General features: G+C 42.6%; 1 protein-coding gene across 2 annotated transcripts in view; it reads left to right on the forward strand.

Annotated features, from left to right (window-relative positions):
- The window catches only part of chchd3 (coiled-coil-helix-coiled-coil-helix domain containing 3), a 65,594-nt gene extending 44,097 nt beyond the window's left edge, over positions 1-21,497 (forward strand). Inside the window, exons 7-10 of one of the 2 annotated variants that reach the window (XM_022749446.1) lie at positions 4,280-4,350; positions 16,555-16,690; positions 16,926-16,966; positions 20,779-21,497. In XM_022749446.1, coding sequence (XP_022605167.1) covers positions 4,280-4,350; positions 16,555-16,690; positions 16,926-16,966; positions 20,779-20,788 — 258 coding nt within the window. In that variant the 3' untranslated portion in view covers positions 20,789-21,497. The remainder of the gene's footprint in view (positions 1-4,279; positions 4,351-16,554; positions 16,691-16,925; positions 16,967-20,778) is intronic. The other variant, XM_022749447.1, reaches the window with a different exon arrangement.
- Positions 21,498-23,970: the final 2,473 nt, after the last annotated feature.

Below are 23,970 nucleotides of genomic sequence, written 5' to 3' on the forward strand. Positions count from 1 at the left end.
TATGAAGCGATCAATGTAGTCTCTCTGGCTCTGCTAGGTGCATAACTGGAGACACAGTAATCCGAAGTGAAGACATGACATTGTGCTGCAGTGTTGAATTATTGTGTCTCAGACTGTTTGCTGTTACAGCCGCATGATGGGATTCACAGAGATTTAACAGGAAGTCTTTTCAAGGAATGATGATTTCACAACAACAGAGCAGCACGTTCATTTATGTTTTAAAAAAAAAAAAAAAAAAAAAAAAAAGAGAGAGAGAGAAAATCCTGTCGTGGTAACGCTCCACAGGCTAAAATAATGAATGCAAAGACACAAATTTTGAAATGTTCACTTGTATGGCTCAGTTTTTGTTCAAACTAAGTCAGATGTTGATTCAAGCAATGATAATTGTATTGGACGACATTATGTGAAAATTTTTTTTCTTCTTCATGAATGAAAATGAAAATGAGGGTAGACACATTTTACTTTGATGTAAAAGTAGCCAGCTTTCTATTGCTCAAACTTTTGATATATACAGAACACCTAACAGAGTGAATTAAAGAACTAAAAACTTTAAATTGCTTTTTATAAACATAAGGAAGGAGCTTGTCTCTTTGAGGTTGTCAGGCAACCAACAGAGACTCCAGGAAGTGACTCCGCCTAGCCGAGAAATTGCTCATAACCCACAGTAAAAGCAAAATCTGACATTTTTATATGTTTATATCACAGCATTGCAAGTTTTTGTCCACAGAATCGATTTTGTGTTTTCGACCCTAACAGCCAATGTGGCAACTGCACAGATGTTAGCTGTAAGCTAGCTAGCGAGGAACACACTGAATGTGGGAGTGTGTTTGTGTTTTAACTGTGTCATATTTGTGCATCTCCACCCTGGGATGTTGTCTTGTCCCTTTAGGCAAAGCTTGAAATGCTTAGTCAATTCTGTGTAGGCAGGATAGGTTCAATAACAATTTACCAGCCTCCTTGGTCTCCTTATGAGCAAGTTGCACTGAGTCACACTGCAGAAGCCTCATTTTCTCTAGCTCTGCAGAACAGTAATGTTAGCCATGGTGGGGTGTCTCCCCATTTCGGCCCTCCTGCTCAGCAGCAGATAAGAGAAAGGAGCCATCAATACAAGGAGTTATTTGTTTTATTCATTAAAAATTGGAGGCTTTTTCTCTAAATTGAGCTGGAGCCTGTGTTTGGGTGCAGCTTCTATCTTCTCCATATCGCTGGAGTGCATTAGCAGTAATGACTTAATTTGTCTATGACACCCCCCACCAGCATTTTGTTTGGCTTCAGATGAGCTCAAAACCTAGTGGAAAGCAAATGGAGTAAATAGGATGAAAACAAACAGAAACAGTTGTATTCAAGAAATGGTTAGCACTTGATTGCACATGGGGATATACACAGCACCAGGTTTTTGTAGCTTCACGGTTGTTTATCCATTGACAAAGAATTGCTCAGCAGTGATCAAAAAAATATCTTTCTCGGGTGCCCTGGTGGCTCACCTGGTGGAGCGCGTACCACGAAGGCTTTGTCCCAACTGCACCAGCACGGGTTCGAATCCGACCCGCGGCCCTTTGCTGCATGTCATCCCCCCTCTCTCTCCCTGACTTGCCTGTCCCTCTCTGTCGCTGCAACTATTGAATTAAAGGCAAAAATGCCCAAAAAAAAAAAAAAAATTTTTCTCTGAGACTTAAATCAAGGCCATGTTTTACAGCCCAAAAAAAAATCTTTCATTTTGGTCAAGGGAGGAATGTTTTCAACCAAACCTAAGCGTGGTCTCTCTTCTCAGGGCCAATAAAAGGTCAGAGCGATGCTTGAAATCAGTTGGGGCAACAGCAGGAAATCACAATTTGAGACCACTCAGTAATCACTCAAATTACACTACTCTCTGTCTGGTAGTGAATTTTTTTTTTCTTTTTTTCCCCCCCGTTTTTGTGTGGCACTGTTTATATGTGGATATCTAGGCTTTTGGCAGCACGTCCACACATGCTGTGTGTGTTAGTACCTTGTGGTGTAGGTGTGTACGTAAATGGAGGTGCATTGTTTGTGTGTGTGTGTGTGCGCGTTTGTGTGTGTGTGTGTGTGTGTGTGTGTGTGTGTGTGTGTGTGTGTGTGTGTACGTGTATTGTAAGTGGTCCTGCAATCATTGTCACACATGGCCTTTTGTCCTCCCAGGTGGATTAGTGCGCTGATTAGTGCCAGCTCTGCCATTTAGGCAGGTATTATTACCTAATACTTAGTATTCCAGACAGAGACCCAAATCCAGCCCTTTCTGTCTCCCACTTTCTCTTCCAATGGCTCAATCTCAGCGCTCAGGAGAAGTCTTATTCTTGCCTCTTTAGCAGCTCCCAAAATCTCTTTTTAGTCTTTTTGTTATCTTTGAATAAGCTTCAGTTTTAAATCCTTTTCCTTAGCTCTGACAGTTTCTTTGTCTACACCGAAAACCACTTGATTCAAGGCCAAGAGGGCACAGATACAGCATGAGCTTACAAGTTAACTCTTAAACTTTGGAAAATGCTCTTTCACTGTGTTTTACATACAATACAATGTCTGCCTGAGGGACAACTGCAGTGGGTCGGTGAAGTATTACATGTTGTTGTCTGATACGTTTCATGCAGGATCTTTTTTGTCCTACGAGATGTTTTGCAATGTCTACTCTTTCCATGACAAAGTGACTTTCTATGAAATAGTTTCTTCAATATTTGAAATGATCAAAAATAATCTTGAACAGTCAATGGAAATGAAAGGAGGGTTTCTCGTACTTCATGACTTAATTTTTACTCATGGGGCCTGGGACGTTACATAGACATCAATCATTTCAAGTCCATTTAAATTTGACACACGTGAACATGTCAAGAGTGATAATAGGATACAAAATGTATCTATAAGTGTAGTTCTTTGTTTCAGGACAATGCAGCACATTTATCAAGTATATACTATATGTGCTATCTGCATATCTAAAAATTTGATTTTTTATTAAAGAGAACAATATTCATATTGATGCCAAAGAAATGCAATTGAATTACTTCTGTAACTGCAGAATGTGAAAAAGTGAGGGACTTTGAATCCTGCGGATCCTCTGTACGAGAGTCTGTCCAAATGAAGAGGACTCAAATCTGTATCAGACCTTTTATCAGCGTTGTCATGTCCCATCTTCTTTTAGCTCTACAACACATCACTATTGATCTTTTCAGCAGTGCAGTTCATTCCTATTGATCTTTTTTGAACAATGATGAATGCCTTCCCTGCAAGGGGCTTGAGTTCGGGCAGATAGGACCAAGACACTTGGATCTATCACATTTCTAATGTAGCTATAATTTATGTAAAATCATTTAAGGTTTTGGTTTCCAGTAGATAAGATATCTTATACACAGTCCTGGGTTGATTGTGGCTCTTAACAACCAAACAGGGAATGGCACAAAACAAAAATACAATCATATTTGGGGAATTTTTCTTTTTTTATGTGCAAGTATAAGTATTATTAATGTCTTCTTAATTTGAAGACACTGGCAGCAGAAGACATGGATCAAACCTCATACGACTCAATCAAGCTATCCATCACACTTTACTACGTCTCACCATTTGATCATAAATGTACATAGCAGCCACTGAGGGCAGACAAAACAGATCTTCCTAGAGTAGTATAAATGGTGTAGGAGCCGGGTTGTATGGCTATGTTTGAGGAGGTAATTCAGGTTGAGTGGTGCTGCTATGGGTTCATTTGCTATGGGTCACCAGGGGATTATGACCGGTGGTCTGTACGTTGTTGACTAGCGACCCTCTGACCTTACAGGATTGCTGCCTGTTATTACAGCAGTCTTTTTGTGAAAGGATAAGCACAAGCGCACACATACACACACAAAAAACCCTGTAATTCACGTGCTCACACAAAGAGGAACACATGTAGTGTGTGCACACGCTCAAAACAACATAATAGAAAAATCTTCCAGCACCACATACAATACAGAGTTAGCCTCCATTTTGCGGATAATAAACCCAACTGGTAATTGACTTCTGCCCTTTATATCCCTCTCAGTCATGTTTTAATGATGTTTGAGTGACGGCCAATGAGGCAGAGTTGTGTAGGCTGGGCTATGCTGTAGGTAGAACTATATTAAGAAGTGTCACACTGTTGAAATGTTTTCTTTTGGCCTAAATGGCTCCAACCTGAGAGGAGTGAAGATGTGAATAAATTGGATGGACTTTTTATATATATATATATATATATAAAAAAGGTCAGAATCACATTTTCATTCATTTCTCTCACTCGGTGCTTTCTCTGTCTGTCTCTTTGCAGAGTGCTCAGTTCTACAAGGTCACCACAGAGAATTACCATCAAGCTGCAGACCAAGTGAATGCCAAGTTCAAGTAAGTTAAGACCGTTGTTCCAAGGTAGATGAAAAACTTTAGATCACCTATCAGTAATTGCTAACCTGTTTCTTAGTGTTACCCGCATAAAAAATATTATTTCACGATTGCTTTCTTTCTCTAAAAATGATTTGTTTACAACAAGCCTTTTATTCTCACGCACAGTTGGTTCATGATCTTGGATCTTGGCAAGTTTCATGTGTACTGACTGGTACATGAAGAAAAATTATGCTTTCACAAAAGATTAGACGTCCATGTTGACCGACCAGTGAATTCACTATTGAATTATGCTAGCCACATTCTAACCTACCTCTTTCAATCAGACCCACATTAGTCCGACCCATTAGCTGATGTTGATGATGCGGTTCACTGATAAGCCTGATTGCATTTGGATGATAGCTGACAGAGCTTTTCTTGTGCTCTTTTAATATTTTAGTGCTAGAGGAGTGTAAAACCTTATCTTCAACCGGACCTTTAACCTAATTTGCTGCAGTGTTATAATATGGTTAGCATTTACTATATTAAGAGACAAAAGATAACCTCTGTGATGCAGAAAAGAATTCTACATTGGTTTTCAAATAGTTTAGACTCTTTTTTCTTTGTTATATTGTGAGTACCACCAATCTTGCCACCACACCTTGCAGTGAAAAGAATGATTACTTCATTGAAGCTGTTAGCACAGGAGGTAATATTAAACATCCAAATGGTCATGAATGTACCACATTTCCGACACATAAATGTAACTCAAGAAGATGCTGGATCCCTCCCCATCCGTGTTCCATCTGTCTTCTTAATAAGAGACCATTAGGCTCCATAGTAATGTAGGGAAAGTGGATGAGGAGCCCGCAGGAGGTGGGGCAAGAATGGGCCCTGGCTCTGAGCTCTCCTCCTGGGAGGCTAGGCTAATTGTGTTAGCTTGTCATTAGCCAGCGCTAACACTGGGATCATTGTCTCCCTCAGAAATGCTGGAAAGTGATTAGCCCAGTCCATCAGGGGTTTAGCGCTAGACTGGTGGAAGCCGGAGCTGAGACTTTCCAAATCACATTAAAGGAAAAAAATAAATGGAATAACATTAGTGCCAAATGACAGTGCTAACTGCGAGTGAACGTTGGGCTAACGTGCGGGTAGTCATGTGATGCGGGCCTTTGCACGGAGAGCAGTGATTGGAGGATTGGATTATAGGAGGTGCATTAGCAGTGTTGTGACTGGATTACAATGGTGGAAAGGTAGAGGAAGGGGGAGAATCTGTGTGCATGTGTGTGCGCAAGTGTGTGTGCACGCGTGCATGTGTGCGTGAGTGTGTGCTAATGAAATGGCGGGAAGGTCTGGTCTTACAAGACAGGGGCAGGGATGCATTGAGGGGATCAGAGCACAGGGCTAATTGGATTTAACAGGGCGTGTTTGGCCCATCTTTGTTTATGTGTGTGAGTTCATGCGTGCTGGTGTTTGTATGCTCTCATATCTTGAACATCTTTTGTGAACATAATATGTGTGTGCCTTCCCTCAAAGCGCTCTCTCATGACAGAGGCCTCTGTTGAATAATGGGAGCAAATATTTTTTTGTCTCACACAGGCGTTTGATTTCCTCAAAGTTAAAAATGTCCTCGAGAGATTAAAAAGAAAAAAAAAAAGAAAGAAAGAAAAGCCGGGGTCGTATCCACACTTGATAGAATTAACATTTGATATGTTAATGTGAGGATGTTATAAAATGTGGGAGATGACATCTTTCTTATCAGAATGTCTTCATTTCCCCATTCTAGTTCATGTCAGCTGTAAAGAGAGTGATAGTGCCCTAAGGATTGATTAGTGTTAGGGCTGATATTAGTGTGTGGTTTATTATAGTAAAGGAGAAGATGTGTGGGGTTATAACATCTGTATATACGCTTTTGGAAGATTTAATTGAGACTTTTGATGGGTTTGAGTTGTGCATGTGCATATGACATTAGATCAGCAGGGAATTTTCAGATATCTGTAGGATAAAGCTGTTATTACTTTGTGACAGCGGGACAAGATGGAAAAATAAGGTCTCAGGAGTGGATGGGCTTTGGGGGAATGTATGTGTCACAGCTATATGCAGCACCTACTTTCATAAAGGTTCTTTAGGTTGATGCTGTTTCAACATGGAGCAAAGTAATTGGTGTAGTAAGTGATTGGGTCAGGACACTGAAATGATGATGAGGTAATAGACTTGTAAGTTAACCATGCAGTCTACAGATAGGTTTCAGCAGGTAGCCAGTGCTCCTGTTCCATTCATACAGCAGCAGTGGTACAGTGTGGTCACTCTCCTTGGCAATGTTGAAAGAAATAAATTAAAGTGAAAGAGGTAGGTACTCAAGGGAAGGAAGGGTGTGTGTGTGTGTGTGTCTTTGAGCAATATGAGTTTGTGTGTGTGTGTGTGTGTAGTTTTTTTGCGTAGGTGTGCTGTACAGCTGTTCCCTGCCGTTCTTTTGCTGTATTCCCACCAGAGTTTTCTGAGAATGATGGAGCTCTCCCAACTGGAACAGTACTGCATCACCATGACCTCATTACATCCACACACATACAATCATACATTCACAAAAAACACGCACACAGTGACACACAGACACACACACACACACACACACACACATATATATATATATATGTGTGTATATATATATATATATATATATGTGTGTATATGTGTGTGTGTGTGTGTGTATGGGAAGACATACACATATCTACATTCTTTTACACTTTCTTATATCTATAATTTTGTACAAAATTAAACATCTTGTACATACATACGAGAAGAATTTCTACATCATGTTTTTATAAACATTTCTTCACAAAGATATGGGCACCTGAAAAATGTTGTCTGAAGTGAGTGTGAACAAATCCTGCTAAAACTGTAAATAGGCTCCTCTAGTGTCTAAAATTGTTGAATCATAAACTGCAGGGGATCAACCTGCTCTGAAAGACCTAGACAAAAGAGACTTGGCATACAGTTCTTCTTTCGTAAGCACGTAAATATACACAACATGTAACAGATAATGTAATAACACACACATGTTAGACACACACGCGTACACATAAGACAAAAGCCCTTCTTCGCTCTCCCTGTGACACTGACTGTAGATAAGAGTTCCCAGTTGTCCGTGGAGAGGAGACTATCTCTCTCTGCACCTGATTTATATGCTGCCACGTTCACCACTAGTTGTTTATCCAAGTCTGATGCACTATCACACTGTCCACCTCTGGATGTGTGACCTTTACTGCACTACATGTATGTATGCATGCCTATGTGTGAGTGCTTTTGTATGTGAGGGTGAATGCATTTGAGCATGCTCACGTATACGGGTGTATGCGTGGACATCCACATTGGTGTGTGTGTGTGTGGGTGTGTGTGTGTGTGTGTGTGTGTGTGTGTTTCGTCAGGCTGCAGTGACCCAACAGGGCTTTAGTTTGAATTGCGAGCTGACAGGCCTGGAGGAAAATGATAGATGTGAGATTATGCGAAAAGATGGAATGGGGAATGAAAGAACGGTGGCGTAGTCCTAAGCCCTCCTGTCACTGCTAACCTTTGGTGGGGTTTTGGGCTTCTTTGTCGAAGCTGGTCACTCTGTGTTTGTCGAGGGTCCCTCCAGAATTGAGGTGGGACCGGGATGTCACATATTGGTGAGCGGGTGGGTCTGACAAGGCTGTGTAATAGTGAAGGATTTAGACCATCATCTGTAATGCCTGCATCCCCCCTCTGAGCTCTGAAAACTTGGACTCCTGCAGGTTTGCTGCCTTGATAGTGACATTTGTCTTAAGATCAGAAAAGGCAGTGCATATGCATGTGTCTAAGGCAAGCACTTTCTGTTCCCCCCTATACAGTCAGCCATAGAGAATAAAATCATTCTTGTCTGTCAGTCACTCCTCTCTCCCCTCAGGCTACACATCCACTCCCTTTGTCTGTTTTTTATTTTTATTTTTTTTTAGCTCTTTTGAATAAATCTTTTTTTAATTTAATCCAGTTGACAATAACAGCAGCCACTGTCCTCGCTCCGTCTCTCCGTACGCCCACGCAAAGGTGGATTGAGGAGGCGTGGAGCAAAACTTGTTGAATGTAAAATGGCTCATTGTTTTTCTTGTGCGTGCTGCACTGCCTCGACCACACCTGAGAGTCTGTCTTCTCCTCCATACCATGTGGGAGAAAGTAGAGCCCACTCATGCCTCTTTCAGCCCCTTATAACCACAAATATTTCAGAAATAAACAACTTCAACAACCCTTCATCTGCTGTGTTTATTTATTTATTTATCTGCGTTAAGACATTGTGCAATATTACCAGCAAACTCCTTATTATGAAGTTGCTGCTTGTTAAAAGTTTTCCCTGTAGCATTTTCATTGTCAAGTTAATTGTGATACTGTGTAACAGTAAACAAAGACTCTGGTCAGGTTTGTTGCCAATAGTATCACTTAAGTTTCAGACCTCATTTCCTCAATTTCTTAATTTTCTACAAACCATTGCCTCTTGCCATAAGGTTATGGACACAATTGGGCAATCCCATGCAACCTAATGCAATCAAACACAATAGCCCTGCAACAAAGCATTGCAGGACTATTGCGTTGCGCATTTGTCATATCTTTCATGTTAGTGAAGAGGATAAATGGGCTGGAGAGAATCCAGCAGGTTTCCTGCAAAATCCACCCTGCTGCTACAAAATGTAAATAAGGTATAGAGGCAGGTAGAGGCTTTTCAGTTTCTTGGCAGTGCTCCTGTTTCTTGAAGGGAATAATACGGATGTCCCAAAATTAATTAAGTAATGATTTATTGATGTTTAATTGCGCCAAGCAGCACTTTTAATTACTAAAATAACAGGAATTAATTTAGCAGGTGAGTTATTGCCAAGTATTTAAGTTGTTGTTGTTGTTGCAGAGGTGTTTTTCTGTGAAGTAGTCGGCGAGGTAGGACAGATCAAGCAGCACTTTGACCCCTGTGTCAGGTGAGGGTGAACCACAATTCCGTAGCTAGGCAACCCGGCCGCAGGGACAAGATGGTGGTCAGCTGAGGAGATAGAAGTCAATAACGGCTTTAAAAGCTCTTCTTTCGGCCTTAAGAGCTCTGCGATGTTGGTGGCAAAAGGCCCACATGATTCATAGGAACCTGCGTGGGCGTATACATGGACACACAATGCACATACACACCTTTTAGTGGATGAATTAGTGACTTTGGAAACGCACTCAGCTTTTGTTGCTTTTCTGTGTTATTTGGGATGTTTCATATAGTGAACACTGCGGTGGCAGAAAGTCACTGACATGTAACAGTTTGTGGACCTGCACATATTTACCATTTACAAAGCACTGCCACTCACCGCTTTTGGATGAACCTTGTAATGTTAATGTATCTCTCACAAATACTGAACCAGTGAAAATGTTTCAGGTGCTTCTTACGTTTGTGAAATATTTCAAACAGCTTCTGTCTAAGGCCAGACACCAGTCCCCTTATGAGAGTGTGTGTGAAGAGGGGTCAGAAAGGACACATCCAGCCCTTCTTTTTCCTCTCACTCGCTCATGGTTCTTTGTCTGCCTCACTGCTCACTTAGGAACGGTGTTTTTAAATCTCTCTCACTCACTCCGTCTTTGTTATCATCTGCTTTTGCCTCCCTCACTCACTCATATTCTCTCTCTCCATTCTTTGGCAGTCTTTTATCTGTCACACTTTTCTTGATTTTGTCTCTTTCTGTGTCTCTTCCTCCCTCTCTCTCTCTCTCTCTCCCCCTTTTTTTTCCTCTCTCATTCAATCTCGTATCCATGCTGATGGATTTCACTGCAGGGGGGTCACCCAGGTCTGCTTTTAAAAAGCAGCGTGAGCAAAATGTGTGTCATTTTTCTCCCTAACTGGATCATTTGTATTTATTTACCCCCCTCAGTACTGACGCCTGCCTTAACTAGAGAGAACATGAGGGCTTTTTAAGGGGGAACTGGCACCCACCCCTTAACCCTATTAACCCCTAAGTGGACCTAAATGATGATAAATAGACAATGTGGTGATTGGGAACTCAATCTGGTGGCAGGCTAGGGTAATCCATACTGTCGATGGTGCTACAGTGGGTGCTGCTTGTGTGTGTGTGTGTGTGTGTGTGTGTGTGTGTGTGTGTGTGTGTGGGTGTGTGTGTGAGATGAGGTAAGATGATTTCTAGCAACATGTGTGAAACTTGACTAAATCAGACCATAAAATGACTTCTTCCTCTTCTTGGTCAATAACTTTTTATTCAGAATAGAACAATAGGAGCATTAGTACTCATGTGAAAACAGAGCAAATGGCTTGCTCTTGTATAGGGTTGCTTTTACATCAAGAAGAAATCTTATAAAGAAAGGAAGCACCTCCTCATAATCAACTGCAACATCATATGTGTAAAATGATTCCTCTATTGTTAAAAACCAAAGCCGGCATAATGTGTGTGTGATTTTTAGATAGCATAGTGTGACGTGTAACACAACAGTGTCAGCGTCTGTCCCGCCATGACAGCTCTTCCTTTTTACTAAGACATCAGTATCGCTCTGTGACTGCCTCTGCTGCTGGCGTAGAGGTGGAACAACAGTGCACCCCCCCACCCAACCCCCCTTCTGTGTTCGTACCTCTTATACAGAACGGCGAGGCGGAACAAAGGTGCTATAGTAAGGTGCTGAAAGAAGTACAGTATATATAAGTGATACCCAGTGCTAGAGTACAGAAACACACATTCAGCTGTTTATTGATGACCGGTTAGCATTTGAACACTACACTGCACGAAATACATGTATGTCGATCTTACTTATTTTATGCTCACACTTTGTCCACTGCTGTTCCAGGTCTCGTATGCTAAGAGGAGTAGGCAGTGCACTTATTGCAGTTTGAATGAAAACTTTTCCAACAATCCTCTGCAGTCATTTTGTGCAATGAATCAATAGTTCTTTTTGCAGGGGACAGTTTAATGCTATCCAGTAGTTCTTGGAGTGGCCCCTGCGTCCAGTGTCTCTGTGTCTGTCTGTATGCTTGCACGTCATTACTGTGTTTGCTTTTCTTTGTCTTTTTTTTTTTTTTTTTGAAGTTGTAATGTAGCTCAAATTATGACAGATGAACGCACATGTTTCCAGATGTGTCGCACACTTTGTCCAACTATCCAAGCATGTTGTATCCATAAGAGAGATCTATGAATGTCATTTTAGTGCACAGCTCTGTGTTGTTACAGCAGATGGTAGTCATGGCCAATCTAAGTTGGTTTGAAAAATGGACTGACGCCGTTCCGTGCACCCTCCATCGGCATAACACATGCATACTGTATGAAAATCCCAACATCGATCTCAATACGTCCCCCTGCGTGCAGTCAATATGTTCTTTTAAGAATGAAGCCGTGGCCATAAACCCATCGGAATATGTCCCCTCCATGGAAATGTGCTGACTTGTGCAGCAGGAGGCTTGAAAGAGGGGATTGTATTAAATGATATAGGGACACCTTGAGGAGGGAGATGGACAGTGAGAGGAAGTGAGCAGGTAATCTGTTCTGCTTTATTACATGTTAAATGGGACACATTCACCCTCTCATATCATTCCTGCCCCTCCCCTCAACCTCGTTTTCTGTTCTCTCCTAAAGGAAAACTTTACAAAGGAAGTGAGAAGAGCTTTAAAGAGTTTCCTCTGCTTCTCCGACACCTCTTTTCTCCAATATTCTTTCTCCAAAGACACCCCACGCTTTCTTTTCTGTCCTCTTGTCTCACAAACACACACTGGCCGTCTCTGTCGCTCTTTCTCTAAAAAAGCCCCCCCCCCCTCCGCTGTTCTTTACCTCTCTCTGCTCTGTGCTTTATGATTTATGGCGCAGAGCTGAGAAACTGTAATGTCAGTATCTAAACCAACCTCCTCTCTTTCATTCCACCCTCAATCAGTGAATCAAGGCAGTGGGGACTGTGTGTGTGTGTGTGTGTGTGTGTGTGTGTGTGTGTGTGTGTGTGTGTGTGTGTGTGTGTGTGTGTTAGGTGGGATAAGGTGATGTTATAGAGACCTTTACCGCTACTGATAGCACAAGGCGAGACCCCTATATGACTGTTTAGATTTACTGTCTCTGTGGTACAGGGGTGCAGCACACTCACATACACACACACACACACAGAGCGAATAATAACCCACTGTATCTGGCTAGATGTCTCTGTTTCAGATTCCCCCTCTCCACATGGTGTTTTATTAAATATCCCATGAACCACTGGGGATTGAGGGAGGGAATAAAGGAGAGAGGAATAAATGGCAGATATAGATAGTGAGACAGAGAGAAGGGGGAAGTGGGACATTTATTGACCGTGTCTGGTTCTATAACCTGTAAAATAAGCTTTTGATTTGTGTGTGTAGACATTTATATCGTAGCATTATAATTTTTTGTCTTTGCGAGAGCCTGTAAAGTATGCATGGGTAACTGACGAGCGTGTGTGTGTGTTTGGCTGTCTGTGTTGAGTAATGTGTGTGTGATGGCTGTGTGGGTAAAGAGCAGCAGTGTCACCAAGAGATCCTAGATGGGGTCACAAGATGGATCTAAGGGGTCAAGAGATAAGAAAAAAACAAAATTTGTTTTGGTTTTGTGGTAATTCTTTCTCAGTTTTTCATCCTGTAGCATCTAACAATCATTCAAATGAAGTAGTCTGACTTCATTTGAAGTGCGCGCAACTCCCGGACATGCACATGATGTCGTAAATAGACATTGCCTCATAAAAAGGGTGTCCGGCGCAAAGGTTTGGAAACCACTGGCTAAAACAAAGAGGACCGTATCTTCTTCCACCAGAGCCTGTTCACCAAAACCCTAACCCTAATTCTACACTAGAACCAAACCAGGTCTGGCCTTCACCCTTTTTTCATTTCCTGTACATCATTTAAACACAGTTTATAAAAAAAAAAAACAAAGTTTAGTTTTGGGAATGTGACACTGTCCCTGTTTATGAATGCCTTTCTACTCAGGTTACATGGGAACTGGATGATTCATTGTTGTTTTCAACTATATCTATAATTATACCCAATGATTCCCACAGTAGAAAGACCTACCGTCTATTCATTTAAGTCTACATTGAAGTATTTAATATGAATTCAAAATTCAACGTGAACAACCTCATGTTTGTCTTGTTTCGTGGGCTACTTGATGTAGGTATGTAGTGGTGATAAATGGAGATTACCTGAGACCAATAAATGACTTGGAAAAACAAAAGGCTTCTCTTTTAAGATAGTATTGCTAAGCTTTGAAATGAGCACATACTTTGTATTTCATGACTTTTTATGGTTGAGTGAGACAATGTTGGCAGGTTTCATTCATACAGGGTAAAAAAAGGGTAATCTTCTTAATGGCCTTTTCATGATGTGACATGTCTGTCGTTTTGCATCAGCTCACCCTGCTGCATAGCACTATAGCAGTCTTATTGTAGTAAATGACATGAGGGCACCTAATGTAAAACTGAGGGGGAGGGAGGGAGAGAGGGGAAGAGGGGAGGTGGAAGTCTTTCCCTCACCAGCTCCATGTGGTTGGCATCATGAACTTAATGTTAATCTTAATGATAGATGATAGAGGATGCAGCGCGCTGCCGCAGAGTGTGTGTGACAGTGTTATTGTCTCCATGATTAACTCAGCCGCTGTCTCAGCCCCTTCCTCACAGGGAGCACCAGAGAGCCAGCAAAAATGGAAATACCACCGTCTAGTTCCTCATCAAGAAATGCTCTTCATTTCTCTACACACCCCCCCCCACACTTGTGTTCTCCCCTCTCTCTCTCTCTCTCGCTCGCTCTCGTTCTCGCTCTCTCTCTCTCTCTCTCTCTCTCTCTCAGAGGCCATTACTGGTGATAAACACTGTGGTGTGTATCAGCAGGATGCACCTGGCATTAACGCAAATGCTTAAGAAAGTAATTAGTGGGTGTATGTGGCTCCCCTCGTCCCTGTAGATGCCCATAGGCGGTGTAATAAATGAGCGCCAGGATCCATAGGAATAGGATGGCAGCGGTTTCTGCTCGCACCGCTGTCATCGTTCAATACCCCGACACAGAGCAATGGCCTTGTTATGCCTCCTAGCAAATGACTGAATCTCTCCCCGATGGATCCCCAAACACAGAACCTTCTCCACACCCACCATCATAACATCCCAGTCTGCGCTCAAGAGTTGTAAATGCCAGGAATTTCTCAGGGTACGGACCTACCCTGGAATCAACCAGCGATTAAAAGAATAGCCCGACATTTTGGGAAATGTACCAATTAATTTTCCTGCAGAGTGAGACGATCAATACCACCGTCATGTCTATTCAGTAAATATTAAAGTTACAGCCAGCAGCTGCGTAGCTTAGCATAAAGCAAGGAAGTGGATAAGACATTTTCCCAAAATGTCAACCTATTCCTTCAAGTGTCCAAGTTGACTGTTTTTATTCTCTCAACTGTTCCTCACTAGCTTCACGGGGAATATTCCTTGCCCTTCTTGGCAACTGAGCACAGCGTTGGGCACTGAATGATGGAGTGTATTGATTATTCTTACTACGATTGTGAGTACCTCTCATGTTGCCACAAATTGTCACTGACCTGCACTCACAAGGACTATAGATTTTTCCTGGCCTACCTAACAAATATGACTGTGGAGATACACATATGTACACATCTTCACTGTGCCATCTTCCTGCTGCATTGCACCCTGGGTAATGACCCATGCGACCAATCCCCTGCTTTTGTATCCAGTGGGGGGTAATTTCTCACCCCGTGGGGCAAATCAAACATCTGATTGTGACTACAGGGGCTCAGCTTCGCCCCCAATATTCCTCTGAGATCTTAAGAGTTGCTGACGGGTAAAATCTCTTTCTCTTTCACACCCATGCAAGGCGTGTTTAGTGAGGCAGATGGAGTGTCCTGAGCGCTGGTGTGAACAAAACGATGACACCTCCATTAGCATAATAGCCCGTGCGTGTGCATGTGTTGTCATTATGGATTTTTATGGGGTGTGTGCAGAGACAGACAAAAGCAGTTAACATTGGGCACTGGTGGTACGTTGCACTGCTTAGATTGGCTGAAGGATCCAACTCTTGCATCTCACGGAAGTCCCATTTAAATGCACTGAAGTTTAGCATAGCATCCATCATTAGAAGTACTAGCATCTGGATCATACCAGCTAGCACTAAAGCTGTAGCAGAACCTCAAGGACAGACTCGAGTGTGCTAAGCTAGTGAAGTGTAGCCTATAACCAGACAATTTGCATTCACAGTCCACAACAGCAACCTCCACTTGGATGCGAAAAGATAAAATTTGACATTTAAACCAGTCCAAGGTGAAAGCTACCCAGTTTGTAAATGGTTGACACTTTCAGCGAGCCATTCTGAATCAATGGATGGATTCCTTAGTACCTAGTAGAGTGATCAATACTCTCTCCCTTAAGGCCTTTTTAAAGGGTTTTTGGTGGTAAGACATGAGAACAAGGGACTAATTTACCAGGAAGGTATACTTAGCTTGCCCATAATTTTAACTCCATCATCATTATCATCATCACAATAAGTAAGCTTTATCGCTTTTCCAGATTAAACCAGCGCTCTCTCCTTGTTCTGCTCTGCATCGCACATCGATTCGCAGAGCTAGCTTCTCTTCTGTGCAGTCCCACAGCGCTGATGGATCTCCCTTTTCAGGGGCTGAAGCCATTGTTGTTAGCTCCTTATTGTCCGTTTTTAGAAAAACCCTCTGGCCTCTCTGTCGATAAGTTGTAATGCACACATCGACATGGTCATCACAGCAGGCTCTTGAGGTTGGACTGACCTTTGACATTCATCCCGGCAGATACAGTAATGCCAATTCTTGCTTCAGGTGTTTTGCACTGGAATGACAGTAATGATAGAAAAGATGGGGTGTACACACACTGTAGACTGCAGTGTAGCTCAGTGTGCTCGAGCAATGCATGAGGTCTCTTGAGAGAAAACGACCAGCGTTATGCTCATTTTCCACACCAACAATATGTCTTTATTCCTCTCCTCTTGCTCTCAGTCTCTATATCTCATACTCATTTTGTCAGACCGTCTGCATTGGCCATCTTTATGCACTTAGCGTCCACCTTTCTGCCTTTGGATTCTCTTTCCTTTTTTTTTTTTTTTTTTACACTTTTACCCCTTTTCCTTAACTCTCATCTCTCACACTTTTTCTCCTGCTCCTTCTTCTTCTCCTCCTCTTTGACACCATATTTTTCCCCCTTTTCACACTATTTCTCTCCCCCTCCTCACCCCCGCAGGCGGTATGAGATGTATCCAGTGTGTGCAGACCTGCAGGGCCAGATCCTCGCGTGCTACAAAGAGAACGTTGGAAAAACCCTCCACTGCTCCAACATAGCAGCCCTTTACCTACAGTGTGTCAACAACACCAAACAGGTGCGTATTTACCAAACTAAGCTATTTATCTTTTATCATTTTGTCGTATCTCATCATTTGATACACTACACGAGCATCTTTTGCATATGAATGTTACGGGTATGTGTACTGCATACTTGTTAAGTGAAATGAATGAGCATGAGCGTACAGCTGTACTCTTCGCATGTGAGGAAAATGCATAAAACTTTGAATCCTTAAAAACCCTCCAAAATAACCCATGTTTTTCCCTCTGAAGAATGACAAGTACATGCATGCACCCTCATGGACAAATGATATGTAAGTTGTAGCGCTTCTTAATCCCATGGTGTAGCTTTCAGTTGAATTGATGTTTGCATTACAAAGTAGTCCCGTGTGTGTGTGTGTGTGTGTGTGTGTGTGTGTGTGTGTGTGTGTTAGCTCCAGCAAACATCATTGGGCACAAAGATGTGTATGGCAGCTACAGTAGAACAGTCATTCCCTTTTATAAATGTCTGAATGAAACGCACTACACACACACACACATACACATACACACAGGCATCCATTTCCATGCACCAGCTCTTTGCTTTTAGACAGGAGAATATAATTTCCACAGGGCTACTGGCGCCCGAGTAAAGCCCACTCTAAATAGCCAGTTTAAACCTTCCAGTATATTTCCATAATACCTGCTGACACAGGCGTTCCTCCGACTGTCTCTGTGTGTGTTTTAATGTAATAAGACCAAGGGAGTAGCCGCCGCTAGTTGGATAGCATTGTCCTCCCTGTGTTCTCTCCTTTCATTGTCAAGTACAAATGTTTTCCTGCCCTCTGTCTCCCACGGTCACACACTGTATGGTAATAGTAATGTCACTCAGGTTGATATTAACTTGATTCCCCCCTCTCTCACTTTGCAATATGTAACATCCATTGCCCCCAAAAAGGCTCAATTTACATTCATAGAGCTTTTCTATTAGATTTTTTTTTACAATTACATTGTTTTCCCGGAAATGAGTAAAACTGAGCATTGTGTCTCTCGCTCACTCTCGTGGGTATTAGTATTAGATCTAAAAGTCAGATGCAGGCAGATTTTTAAGCTATACATCATGTAAATTGCACAATGTTTTATTCATCGCGTGGATGGATGTGTGTGTGTGTGTGTGTGTGTGTGTGTGTGTGTGTGTGTGTGTGTGTGTGTGTGTGTGTGTGTGTGTGTGTGTGCGCGTGCATTTAAGAGAGCTACCTGTAGCCTCGTCAAGATTCAGCAAGGGTACGTTCACAGTCCGGATGCTGTTATGATCTTGTAAATTGTTTTGGAAGCAAGCCTGAGACGATATGGTAATCCACTTGTGTTTATCACCCTGCGGCAATCACAGCGCACTCCTGTTCATCTGCGCTTATCTGCCTAAGACTTGCTTTTAAAGTCATTAGGTGCAAAAGAAACAGTTCTGTGATAAGGCTTTAAAGGAATAATATACAGAATTACACAGCTGACAAAACGAGGGAAGGGTTGAAATGTGATTGATATTGGGTGTTGCAGATTGACGATTAGGATGTTTACACAGTTTTATCAGAGCCGAGCAGGAAGCTGCACTGAGGACGTACAATGTGTCAAAGGACATGACTTTGACCTCTGGAGGTCAGAAGATCCAAACGTGTCCTCTAACAGCCGTTTTTAATCTTTTTACCCCGTCTATCAAAGACACCCGATAGCATAGCTCAAACAGCAAAATCTCTTTCTCCTTCTTCGTCCTTTCCCTTCAAATCATAAATTCGACTAGAAGCTGCAGCACCGTGGGCACAGATAGGGATGTCCAAGGTGCCAGCTCACTGAGGATAAAAACCAAATCCCCCCCCAAATCTCACTTTTACAATATTGACCCTTGAACTGGAGACAGCTGAGACAAAGGCATTGTCAGCTGCCCAGCCTTTGTCACTGATAATTAGCGTTCATATTGCCACAGTCAGTGATAACATTTAGACCCACTTTCGCTCTCCTTTGCCTCTCCTTCACTCCCTCCATCCGCCATCCCTTCATCCCTAGTCACAGCATTTAACAGGTCCAGATAGCGAACAGCGAGGAAGCGGCAGTCGAAGGACAGATTAAGTCTCTCTCTTTCTCTCTCCCTCTCCCTCTATGAATAAGAGTTTATCATGGAGGCCGATCTCTCCATCCACTGCTTGCCTCCTCATTCCATATTCTCACTGCATGACCGCCTCTTGCTCCCTATCTTTTCCTTCTCCACTTCATTTTTTAGTCTGACCCTTCTTTCTCACTTCTACTCTCAAAGGGCCGGGCTGGAGCCCTGTTTGTGGTTTCAAAGGGTGTTATGTTTGCAAGGATTGAAATGAAAAAGGATCTGGCTCACATAGCTGCTCCTACATCATCTTTAATATACAGTGGCAAGAAAAATAAGTCAACCCTTTGGAATTACCTCCATTTGTGTATAAATTTGTCCAAAACAGACAAACGCAATCTATTTTATTAATAACACAAATCATTGTCTTGTTCTTGTCCATATTAAAAACATCACTCAAACATTCACAGTCTCTCGGCTAACGGCATTAACAAAAGCTAACTGGAGTCCAATCAGTGACTGGTGATGTGGGTGAGAGCTACTCGTCTTTTACTGCAATGAAAAATTGCATAAAGCTGAGAGTCATCTCAAAGAGTTTAGATATTCATCAGTCCAGTCAGACAGACTGTCTATAAATGGAGATGATTTAGTTCTGTGGCCGCTCTCCCTAGAAGTGGGCGTCCAGCTATGATGACTCCAAAGGCACAACGCAGAAAGATCAGGGAGGTAAAAATGAAGCCCGGAGTAGCAGCTAAAGGCTTAAAGGAATCATTAGAGCTACAGTTAACACCTCTGCTCATGAGTCTGCCTCATGCAAACCATGCAACCGTGTGTGGATGATATCTCCATGCAACCATGCACCATTATTAGAAACAGCTGGTAAGCAAGACACAGATAGACTAGGAGACGCACTTCCCAACTAGGTTAGCAAGACAGGCTAGAGAGAGATGAACATCAACTTAACGTTACTGTTGTTTGCGACATCAAAGTAGGAGAGGTGAGAACAGGCTTCCTGCTCATGGTGGGTGTTTTTTCTCTTATTGTTACCGGAAGGAGAGTTCTCCCATCAAAGGTTGATGGGCACTTCTTAACTTGGGTGTAGGACCGGCTGAAAGACATGCCAGCATCAATATGGTGCAAACAATTTTGAACCGGTTCTCCTGGAACCAGTTCTCCATTCCCATCTCTAGCAATACAGATTCCTGCAGACAGTTTTACGCCAAGCAGTTGATGGGACTCAAGGATGCACACAATGCATTTTGATGAAGTTTGTTAGTTTACAAGAATCCTGAACCCCTGCACCTCTCATATTTTTCCCCCATTGGAATTCATTGTAGTGATGCTGCCATGTTCCCACATCTCAGCAGTTACCTTGGTGCTGTAGATAAAGTTATCACAACCACTAGAAATAAATAAGACCCAGGTTGTAATAAACTGGAATCATCCTTTAAGTGTTTTCTTCACAGTCTGCTTTTTTGTCTCAACGTGCACTTTACAGTGTGGTAGACATGCTGGGAGCAACTGTTTTTATTGATAACCCTTTTATGGTCAGATCGATCGTGCGGAAAATAAACTCCCGATTTCTTTGGAGAAATGAAATGTTACTGACATGGACTGCATCCGATTCCCAGCACCATTATTAAGTTGGTCAGTGTTTTTCCCTTTACTTTCTCTCTCCCTTATTCCCTTCCTTATGTCCCTGTTTCATCTGCTTTTTTTTCCCCCCTTCACTCATCTTCTCTTAGGCAGTTTTCATCCAGAGGCATCAGCTGCAATAGGCCGGTTCAAATGGTTATTGACAGGGAGTGCTGGGGATTTGTGGTTGCACTTAACAGCTAACATGGAATCCACTGCCCTCTGGTCCTTTCTCAACTCCTCCAACTCACTGCATCCTCTTCCATTTTATTGTACTCTCAGGCCTCCCTCGCTCTGTCTCATCTCCCCTTTGACGTAATGTCTTTCTCTTCTGTTTGTTCCCTTTTTTTGTTTTTTTGATTTGATTTTGTTTGCCTCTCTGTTTATCTAATGCACTTCCCTCTCTGTTTTTGTCCGTAGAACAAGTTGAGGACTGGGGGTTAAGGAGGACACAGGAAGAAAGAGAGAGCAATGAAGAGTTTATTGTGCGGGATTACTGATTATCGACCGACTGACAGACAGACCAAACCGGAGTGGAAGAATAGAGGAATGAATCAGCACCGACACAAACACACACACACCTCCTCAAAACCCTGTGACCGAACCTGACTAGAGGCACCGAACACAGCACCTTGAGAAATAGACACCCTCTCCCTCGATTCTTATCTCCTTCCCCTCCTCTCTTACCCTTCGTCTATCTCTCCTGTGAGAATTGCCGAGAGGCGGTGATGCTGTCCGCCATTTTGGAGACACGACACAGCGGTGACCACGGGACCCAGCAGGCCTGAGCGCGGCTCGCTAAAAGGACAAAGATGAACCGGAACCAACTCAAAGAAAACCAGCCACCTGTGTCACAAGCCACTCGGACCTACCCACGCTCACTCCAACACCCTTAGGAAAATAAAAGTTTATTTTTACTAATTAAAGTCAGTCCTATATTGTTGTCATTAATTCATTGTTTTCAGGCTCCTAGTGCACTATCCTCTACACAGATACACATGTATGCATCTGTTTCTTCTTTGCATCTGTTTGTGTGCAATCGTGTTATGTTAATAATGTAACGATCCGCGTGTTGAGTATTCATCCAGACCAACACTTGTGACAATGTCTGATCAGAGGAAATAAAAAGACGAAACGATGCAGGAACTGTTGTTGAACTTTTCTCCATAAATATTCAGCGGGCTCTGTCTCTCGAGCGTGAGTGTGTGAGTGTGTGAGTGTGTGTGTGTGTGTGTTTTATGCTAATTACAGTAAGCGTTGTACATCTTTGATGGATACGCAGCCCTCGTGTTGTCACGGCGACATTTTTCCAAACAGAGTGAATGAGCCCAAGAGAGGGGGACTGAAGCGTGGGGGAAATATTCGTCCCAGATGTTCTGGTTCATCGTCTATCTTTCTCTCCGTTTCTCGATCTGTCCGTCTGCCTGTCTGTCTTTCTTTATATGGCTCTGTTGTGTGAATCCTCGCCTATTCAGTGAAAGGAGCGGGGGATCTCTACCTCTTCCTTATCCGCTCATTGTCCCTCTTTCCTTTCACTTATCTACTTCTTTCTGCCTTTCTCTGCCTCTCTTCTTTCTTTCTCGAGTGTGTTTCTTCTCTGCTCAGTCTCCCAGGCTAATGTTGCCTTGGAGGAGACGGCTTCTCCACGCTGTCTGCACTCTGCCAGACTCCCTGGGCTGGGTATAACAGGATAGACAGACACTGTATGTATATGTGTGTTTGGTTTGACAGTGCGTATGTGTGGGTGGGGTAGTAATGCAGCCATCCACGCACTTTTTATAGATGCAGTAACTGTGTGTGTGTGTGTGCGTGTGCGTGCGTGCGTGCGTGCGCGCGCGCGCGCGCGCGCGCATTTGACGCCCCCACCTCTGAGTCCCAGGGACACCATCTGGGTTTGATGTGGAGGCAGGTGATCGCAGACCAGACATTATCTTAATTCCGCATCAGAAGAAGAAAGTGTGTGTATATGTGTGAGATGGACAGAGCAGGAAAGTGAGAAGCGAGTGTGTGGGTCTGTGTGTGTGTGTGTGCGCGTGTGCGTGCAAGCATGTGATTCATTGTGACTAATCCCCCTCTGTCCGTCAGTCAGCTGTCCTTTTGCTTTTTGACTTTTGGAGTCTCGGAGGGGTTAGGGGTTGACTTCTATTGTACACAGGGTGTGTGTGTGTGTGTCTGTTTGTGTGTTGGAGGCGTTTTCTAAAGGGTGGGGATAATGGGTATTGGAGTTCATGGCAGGTGTTTCTCCACAGAGCAGACTAAGCCCCATTTTTTACATCTCTCTTCCCACTTGTTTTTCCCTCTGTGCCTGACACAAGCACAGACTCCTCAGGCTGACCCAGTGCCTCTCAGCCCAGATAAGTGATTTAACGGTGTATTCTGTCTGTAATGAGATTATATCCCCTCTAATATAATTAAAAACATGATTATAGAATCATGAGATCTAAACATAGGGCTAACCTTGTCCTTTAAAAGGCCTCTGCCATGACCTTAAGATCCTTTTTTAGTTGTAAACTCTATAAAAATACTAAAGTCACAAAGGAGGAGCAGTTTGAGAACAGTTTACTTCTTAAGTTTGATGTATTGCCTGAGAAACAGTCTATTAGAGAAGGACATAATGCAGAGTCAGGATAATTCAAAATTAATGTAGTGCTATATTAGCTGTAATTTATATACACACCTTCTGAAGCCACCGTTAAAATCTCATTTATCAGGTCGTAGAAGTAATGAGATTTGGATGTAAAGAAACATTTTTTGGGGGAATCTCTAATGGAATAAGTGTTAGATAATAACAGAGTGAGGTGGGCAGACAAGAAATAGCTTTTTCCATTTCAGTGCGACTCCAGCAAGTGCGGATGAGATTGTCCTTGAGCACTGAGCAGCTCCTAAATACTGAGGTGAAGATGCCTGGTGGCATCAGGCAGCGTTCAAATTGTGAGTTCTTGAGGGGTCCCCCCGGCTGCTGGCTGCGGGGCTGGAGCGACGGAGGCGGTCGAGATTGGAGGGGACAAAAATTGAAATACAGTAAAAGGTATTTCAGGTGAAGGTGAATCAAATTTGGCTTTTATTGAGGTTTATTTTTTCTTTTTTCATGGAATGAATAGGTGCAAGGTGCAGGTTATACACAGTTATAAACATGCAAAACACAATGTTTTCCATGTTACTCAGTATTTAAGAATAAATTCTTTCCAATCAAAATATGAAACAAATAATAACTGATCATATTTTCATTTAGAATAAGGAAATGTTTTCCATGTCGTCCCAGTTTTTGGACAACCTACATTTGTTCGGTGGTTTGCCAAACAGACACATTAGCATAACACAACTCACACAACATAGAACACAGAACAAACTTGGCTGCTGCAGCACAAAACAACAATCCATAATATCTTATGGATATAAATATAGTAACATACCAGAGTATGATAGAGTTTTGCCCTCCCAATCCCTAGAGAAAATCACTGATGATGAAACCACTTCCTCTTAACGGAAGGAGGAGTGTGGTTAAAATCCGTCCGGATAATCTCATTACCAGGACGGTATCGGTGTCAATCTTACTGTCGACCATGAACTGGAATAGGCTGGTAACATCGTTAATGTCTCTTACCTGTGACT

This window comes from Seriola dumerili, unplaced genomic scaffold (assembly GCF_002260705.1).
Source record: "Seriola dumerili isolate Sdu_G_001 unplaced genomic scaffold, Sdu_1.0 BDQW01000138.1, whole genome shotgun sequence".
NCBI lineage: Eukaryota > Metazoa > Chordata > Actinopteri > Carangiformes > Carangidae > Seriola > Seriola dumerili.